General features: G+C 56.7%; 1 protein-coding gene across 11 annotated transcripts in view; it reads right to left on the bottom strand.

The window, feature by feature from the left end:
• Positions 1-1,982: 1,982 nt before the first annotated feature.
• Positions 1,983-7,569, bottom strand: part of Atg13 (autophagy related 13) — a 28,718-nt gene continuing 23,131 nt past the window's right edge. For 7 of the 11 annotated variants that reach the window (XM_013074908.3, XM_087205063.1, XM_087205065.1 and 4 more), the window contains 5 exons: positions 6,773-6,887; positions 6,357-6,434; positions 5,935-6,051; positions 5,315-5,443; positions 1,983-3,851 (listed from right to left, as the gene is read on the bottom strand). In XM_013074908.3, coding sequence (XP_012930362.1) covers positions 3,774-3,851; positions 5,315-5,443; positions 5,935-6,051; positions 6,357-6,434; positions 6,773-6,887 — 517 coding nt within the window. In that variant the 3' untranslated portion in view covers positions 1,983-3,773. The remainder of the gene's footprint in view (positions 3,852-5,314; positions 5,444-5,934; positions 6,052-6,356; positions 6,435-6,772; positions 6,888-7,569) is intronic. The other 4 variants (XM_087205067.1, XM_087205066.1, XM_013074909.3 and 1 more) reach the window with 1 other exon arrangement.

The following is a 7,569-nucleotide window of genomic DNA, read 5'->3' as shown; positions in this document are numbered from 1 at the left end:
GAAGTGCAGTGGAAGCCAGAATGACGGAGGAAGGGAAGTGATGGTTCCAACCTCACGTGGCAGAGGGGACTGGCACCGTCCTCTCCGGACCCCTTTCCTCATCTCCCTGCCCCTTAGTCTCGGGGCAAAGCTGCATCTGCCTGCCACCTCCTCACACGGAAGCTATGAAAGATCTGGTTTTCCCTTGCTCTCTTAAGCAAATTTTGCTTTATTTTAAAGGCTAAAGTGGTAAATATAAGCCAGGTGTGGAGGCAAATGCCTATAATTCCAGTATTGGGAGGCTGAGGCAGGAGGAGCCTGAGTTTGAGGCCAACCTGGGCTACATAGTGAGACTCTGTTTCAAGAAGCAAAACAAAAACGACAAATACAAGCGTGTGGCTTGGTGGTGCAGCCCTGGCCTAAAACATTCTCAGGTACAAGGTTCCATCCCTAGCACCACAAAAAAAGGAAAAGATGTTAAATTTATGTATACTTCAGAGGTTTCTTTCAATGGTTCCTCCCTGGGGGGCTGGGGGTTAGGAGGAAAGGATTTCACCTGGCACAGGTAAAGCTCAAGGTCAAGCTCCAGGTGTGTGCTGTGCACCTCCTGGGTGCAGCTAGGAGACTACGGTGGCCCAGCTGGGCCTGCTTTCTCCTCCTCGAGTTGCTGGGGCAGCCTGGCTGGAACTGCAGCATCAGGTAGCGTCAGGAGGGTAAATATGGCCCTGAACTCCAGCAGAGTTGTCCACTGCACAACCATGGCCTCTCCAGGACCTTGGGCAGGAGGCACTGGCAGCTCCAAGCTGGGTGACGAGCATGGAGATGGTGGCCCAGGGGAGCAGGGGCGGGGAGCTGTTTACTTGGTTGGGCTCTGGTGGGGCCTCCAGGACTGTTTGGTGCAAGTTTGCAGAGGCTGTAGGGACAGCAGGTCTCGGGGGTGGAGCACAGGGAAATGTCACAGGGCAGCTGACCACTTAGGTTGGGGGGATCCCCATGGGAGGGGGCTCACCAGGCAGTGCTACCACCGTTTCTCAACAGGAAGTGGGGCACAGTGCCAGCTGAGTGTGAGGTCTGCTGTCACGGGCCATTTATAACAAGTGTACCGCCTGGCCCTTCCTAGCCGAGCAGGCTGGCCCATTCTCTGCTGAATTTAGGCCTTGTCCTTTTTTTTGTCCTGGAGCCTCATGGGGATGAGGGAGACGAAGCCCTGGCAGGCATGTCCAGTTGATTGGCTACTTCCCTTTTACCCAGAAGCATCTCTGCCTCTGGACTGTAAGCTCTGCCTTCACACACACAGACAGACACACCCAGCTTTGCTAGGGTTCATCCCGATCCTGCAGCCAGACAGACCAACCTGGGCTGGGGTCTTCCTGGCTCCTCTCTGGAGTTGGTCAGAGCAGGGCAGCAAACGCACTCACTCCTCCCCTTCCTTTCCCTCGGTTTGCCCAGCCAAAGCTGTCACTGCATTAGCAGCCACTCCCTGCCACCACTTCTGGGACTGTGGCATAAGGCATCATCTCCTCAGGCCAGTGGTGAGTTACGTCAGGAGAAAGAACTGAGGACAAGCCAGACATGGTTGTGTGCACCTGCAGTCCCAGCACTCTGGGAGGCTGAGTCAGGAAGAACCCAAGTTGGAGCCCAGCCTGGGATACCTAGCAAGTTGGTGATAGCCTACCTCAAAGCAAAGGAACACCACCACCACCACCAAAAACCAAAATGCACCAGGGAGGTAGTTCAGTGTAAAGGCCCTGGGTTCAATCCCTAGTACAAAAAAAAGAAAAATTTACTATGAGTATACTTCATATATTGCCTCACTAAACTCAAATACACAACCCTGTGATGGGAACACCAAGGAAAACAAGGCTCCAGGAGGCTTTCTGACCAACCACACTGCTTGACTCCAAAGCCCTGTCCTTCCCAGCCCCAGCCTACCCCTTTCCATGGGGCCTGCTGATGACCCAGGCTTGGGCTAGGTGTCTGGACAACTTGCAGGACCAGAAACCTTAAGTACAGAAAAACCTTTATTGGAAATCTCTGAATACATTTTGAAGTACAGCTCAGTTACTTCCCAAGGAGGCTGGAGGAGGAGGAACTGTGCCAACTAGAGACAGACAGGTCCTGGCCCGGGTGGGCCTTTTGGGAGTTGGTCTAGGGCTCTGTCACATGGGGCTGAGGGTTGGGACCAGCCTTGACGTCGCTTTGCTCCTCCCGGCCCAGCTCGAGGTCAGGGCTCAACTTCCCCGGCCTCTTCATGGATGGGATCCTGGAGAAAGGCTGGGGCCCATAGAGGGCATAATCAGGGCAGCAGAGGACAGTGGGGACCAGCCTTTTCATGCAAGCCTCGGGCACAGGGTGGCAGCTGGCTAGGCTCCCCGGCCCAGGCTGGAGCTGGGGCATCTGACTGGTTCCGCAGCTGCCATGGATGCACCCTGGCTGAGGCAGGAGGGCCAGCTGGCCACCACCAATGGGACTTTCCTGTGGCAGCAGAAGCAGGCACAGGCAGGTCTCTCCTCAGAGCCAGCCTTGTGGGTGGGAACGGTGTCACATGCAATTCACTGACAAGTAATCGAGGGCTGCCTGCCTCACTGAAGAACAGCTGGTGCCAGGGAGTACCCGGGCAGGAGGCTGGGCGAGCAGGTGGGCACCTGATCAACTCAGGTGAGCACCTGAAGGGTGCAGTCAGGTGCTGGCCCAGCTTTGGTTTCTCCACAGGGGACCAGCCCAGGGCAGTGTCACACCCAAGCAGCAGGAGGATCAGAAGGCGCCCCAGCCACACGCAATGCCCTTTAGGCACTGCGGGTGGCACCACTCTGGGTCCTCACATTAGCACCCAAGACTTCCTGGGCTTCCGGAACTGACACAGTTACACAGGAGCTGAGAGACTGAGTGCCCGCCAGGAAAGCCGATCCCAGATGGGGTGGTCCTGAGCTGGGGCTCTGCTCTCGGCTGGCCCATTCTTGGCTCCTGCCCCATGCACAGGGGCAGGGAGACTCTCAGAGCAGCAGCCAGGGTTCTGGGGACCTTCCTGAGCAGCAGGCCTCCGCCCCAAGGAAACAGCTACCTCCAGTGGGTTTTCTCTATAAAATATCTGATTTCTCTGAAACTAATAAATATTTACCATTCCTATAACCAAGGAGCAGCAAAGGGGAGGGAGGGGAAGGAAGAACCTTCACCAGGACTCTGGATGACAGAATCCTGGGGACATGGGATTCAGAGCTGAGGAGCTAGGCACAGGCAGCCACCAGGGCTGCACAGACCCCAAGGAAGGCCTGGCACAACTGTCCTGGGGGACAACTGGCACTGGAGTTGTCACTATAGGCAGGCAGCCCCATCATATTGCCAAAAACACAGGCATGGGGCAGACAGCAAGAGGAAGCCAGGCCTGGGAGCTGGGGAGACACAGCCTCAGGACCCCTCTTCCTCCCGGCACTGCCTGGTTCCTCTTTCTGCCTGCACCACCTCAGCCACCAGCGGGAATGTCAAGTGGTCGATGGCCAGGACAGGCAGGCAGGAGGCAGAAGTGGTCAATAACCCTTTGTAACGCAGTCAGTGACGGGTGGGATGCACAGATGGCCCTGCGGAGGCCCTTGTTACAAAGGGTCTTCCTTCTCCAAGGCCAGCGGGGGTCCTCCCAGCCATAGTCACGGGGTCTGCACGAGGTGGAAGGGAGGGGCTTCTGGGTCACCCCAGAGAATCATCCTGCCGTCCACCTGGCTAGAAGCGGTGAGAGGGATGGGAGCAGCTCCAGCCCCCGGGACCACAGAAAGGGGTGCTGCTGGTACTGGAGGCTACTTTTACTGCAGGGTTTCGACAAAGGCATCGAATTCTCGAACGTTCTTTTCGTGCACAGCCAGCTTTTCGGGTAGGGAGTCCTGTCAGGGAGGAGAGGAGAGGAGAGGAGAACTTCTTATTTGGACCACCAACTGGACTCCCAAGGAGAGGCAGGCACTGAGGAGGCAGGCCAGCTGCATGGGCATTGGGACAGGGAGGGACATGTCCATCTGGCTTGCACACAGCCTGGGGAATCCACGTGGGTCACACACTCAGCGTCACGGAAGACAGACCATGCCAAGAAGGGCTTAGCACAGAAATTGAACATGAAATATCCGGGGTACACATCAGACCCTAGATAAAACTGCAAGTTTATAGCTCTGAATTAAGCGAAGTTCCATGGCAGCCTTCTCCGGACACCGGAACACCTTCCTGGAAGAGGAAGTGGACAGCCCCACGGCACCACCCACAGACTGCCCGAGCAGGTCCCAGAGGCCTGGGCACCTGCCTCTTCACACCAGCCTGGGCGGAGAGGGACAGCAAACGAGAGCCCCAGAGGGAGAGCCCCAGAGGGACAGGGGACCAGAAGACCTGAGCTGTCATCCCTTGCCAGAGAGAAACCAAGGCTGGGCCCTGAACAGCAGTAACCCCGCCTGCAAGGCCGGTGCCATGGAGACTCTCCAGCCTCGGATCCCAGAGTGGCCCAGACACAGCTGGGTCTGGCTTCGGACACTCAGCACACAGGACCCATTTCCTCCTGACCACATGTCAAATGACAGGCAGGACAGTCAGGGCAGAGAGCGAAACTCAGAGCCACGCCCTCTGGGATCAGGTTCCCCTGGCTGTGTGACCATAGGCAAGTTATTCCAGCAGAGATTGGCTTTCTGGTCTGTAAGGTGGGGTAAGAAAAGGCCCCTTTCATGATGATTGGGGGTTCATGTTAGGCACTTAGAATAACACTTGGCAGATGCTAGGTGTGGCTCATGGTAGCCTATCGGGTACCAGGCCTTGGGTTCCATCCCCAGCATGAATGAAGAAAGGGAAGGAAAAATGCCTGGTGCTTATGCAGGACACTTGTCAGACCTTCACAGGCGAAAGAGGAAATGCCCCAAGTAGAGATGTGCCAGTTACGGCTGGCAGCAGGATGTCTCCCAGGCAAGACAGCCACCAGAGAAGGAGCTCTGAGCGAAGGGCACGAAGACCCTCAGACTGTGCCTCTGCCCTGCACCACGGGCCATCTGCCTGGCAGGTGACAGAGCTGGGTGCCAGAGCCATGGGAGCAGCCGAGACAGGAGTGTGCAGGTCGTACCGAGAATGTGCAGAGAAAGGGACCCGGGCATAAGCAATCTCAAGGTAACAACTGTGCAGCACCGTGGGAATCTCAAGTGTGACCAAAAGACAATGATCTATACCTCAAATGTCTCTTTCCCATGACAGGGACATTAGGAGGTGTAAGGGTGGGCAGGAGCAATAGGAAATGTCTGGCCCATGGGACAGAAATGACCATCAGATGGGGACAGGAAGATGGGGGAAGAAGGGCTGTGGTGGGGAAGGGTCTCCATACCAAGTCTTCTGCCATGGACTGGGCTCCAATGTCTATGGAGAGGCTGCTTAGCTGAGGGGGGTTCTGAAACTCACGGTAGAAGGTCCCCAAGTCCATCGGAAGGATGTCGTCTTTAGAAAAAGCTGGTTTCTTCAAAAACAAGAGATTCACTTCAGCTTGCCTCAGAGCACAAAGGGAAATCTAAAACTGCAAACAAGTCTGTTTTCTTCCAAGGGCTGTCTGAGGGAAGACGGTTCTTGGTTCGTCTGAGGGGGAGGGATCTTTACCCCTTCTCTTCTGGACTGCTGACCTCTAAGCCCGGGGATGCTACCCCTTCCCCACCGAGCTTTCTGTCTCCTTATGAAAACAGCTTTCCTAAGCAAAAGGCCACCCATTTAGGCATGAACAGGACCCAAGTGGAAACCACTGGAAAACCTCCATTTAGAGCTGAATTTTAACCAGACATGGCATGAAAACTGTTACTGTCCCTAGGCCCCAAAGTCTCCCAGGCAGATACCTCCTGTCGCACAGCCCAGCCCAGCCCAGCCCAGCCCAGCCCAGCCTGAGAGGGAACTCACTACTGCTCAAGCCCAGCAGAAGCCCCCAGCTTTGCTGTCCCCAGGCCAGCGGAGCCAACTTACGAAGTCGACCATGACAAAGTCATCGTGGGGGTTGCCGCTGCTGCCCTCGCTGGAGCCCTCGGAGTGCAGGCTGCCGTGGAGAGGAGACACAGCTTCTGGGGAGTCTGGGGGGTTCACCTGTGCACAAGAGGCAGAGACAGGGGCTAGGGATGTAGCTCAGGGGTACGGCACCTGCCTGGCAAGTGCAGGGTCCTGAGTTCGATTTCCGGTACAAAAAAATAAAATAAATAAAAGAGGCAGAGTCAGGGTGGAAGCCGTGACCTGGGTGGCTGTCCCTGTTTATATGTGAGGATTCTGGAAGAAGCCCGATGCTGGCCACAAAGGCTTCTGGTCTGGGGAGGCCTTAATGACTGTAGCCCAGGAGGGGGGATGCCAACTGTGCCATCTGTGAGAAACTGGCAGTCAGTCACCAGTGTGCTCACCATAGGGTCAGTATCCTCCAGCTCCAAGTTTTTGGGAGCAAACATGGCAAAGGGTATGTCCAAGCTCGTCAGGGTCACCTACAGAGCCGAGAGAGAAGCGTTTGTGCCTGCCCCTCCCCTAGCCCCCAGCTGCCAGGGGTTGCTGCCAGGTGGTGCTGCCCACACACTCCCAGGCTGACTGCGCTGACCCCATGCCCATCCCCACCACAAGCACCCAGTGTGCATGGGGCTGGGCTCCTGAGGACCCTGCCTGGGAAGGGGGCTCTAGATCTCCTGCAGCAGCTCAGGAACCATGGCCTGGGCCACCGAGGCACTTCAGGCAGCTTCAGGCAGGGCCTCGGCCTCAAGATGCAACACACAATGCTGGCAGTGCCACGGGACCTGCCCCAGGGCCTTCTCGGGGACAGAGGAGTCACCTGGTTGATGGGCTTGTTGACAAAAGCCCCCACTTTCCGGACAAAGATGGTCTCCAAGACATCGTGGGGGGAGGCCCGGCCCTCACTGCTGTTGGAGACGGTTTCGGTGCCCTCACTGAAGGAGAAAGGTAAAGATGGTTCCCGTCTCACACCACGGAACAGCTTAGCTCCAGAGCCCACCCTCCTGAGGGGCTGTGGCCTGTGCAGGAACTGGCCCCAGCCACCCACGTGGGGCAGAGGACTATGTGGCGTGGTTGCTGCCACTGTCCCTGCCTCATGAGTGGACAGCACGCACGCTAGTGAGACTTCATATTAGAGCTGTGTGAGAGCCGGTGTGAAATTTCACCTGAACGCCAGTGCTAAAAACCCATTATCATGCATGCAGCACCACAGACAGGGACGAGCCATCTCAGAAACCACCGCAACTGCAGCGTTCATCGATTGTGGGCCAGAGCCCGTGTCTTAACTTTCTTTCTTCATTACCTAAGAACACTGGAAGTCCTCCCCATTTGCAGTGAAATGTCACACTCAAGCCTGACCTTTAAAGGGACGCTGGCACCCTTCAGTCAGAGCCCGGCAGTCTGGCCAGCGCTCGTGGCACTCCTCAGGAGCCCCAAGGCAGCTTCCCTGAGCTCCAGCCCATGTCCTTGCTGCGCCCCCACCCCACCCCCGCCACGCTGGGTCCTGATCCTGGGGACTCCGGTGCAGGACCTGGGGCTGTACAGTGGCGGCCGGCCCAGGAGGTGCACAAAACTGTGAGGTTGTCAGATTAATCCCTGGGACTTCAGGTGGGCAGG

The sequence above is a fragment of the Heterocephalus glaber genome, unplaced genomic scaffold (assembly GCF_053883595.1).
Source record: "Heterocephalus glaber isolate CG9 unplaced genomic scaffold, H.glaber_assembly_v1.0 deba00000594, whole genome shotgun sequence".
NCBI classification, from domain to species: Eukaryota; Metazoa; Chordata; class Mammalia; order Rodentia; family Bathyergidae; genus Heterocephalus; species Heterocephalus glaber.
This window is presented reverse-complemented; position numbering and strand designations above follow the sequence as displayed.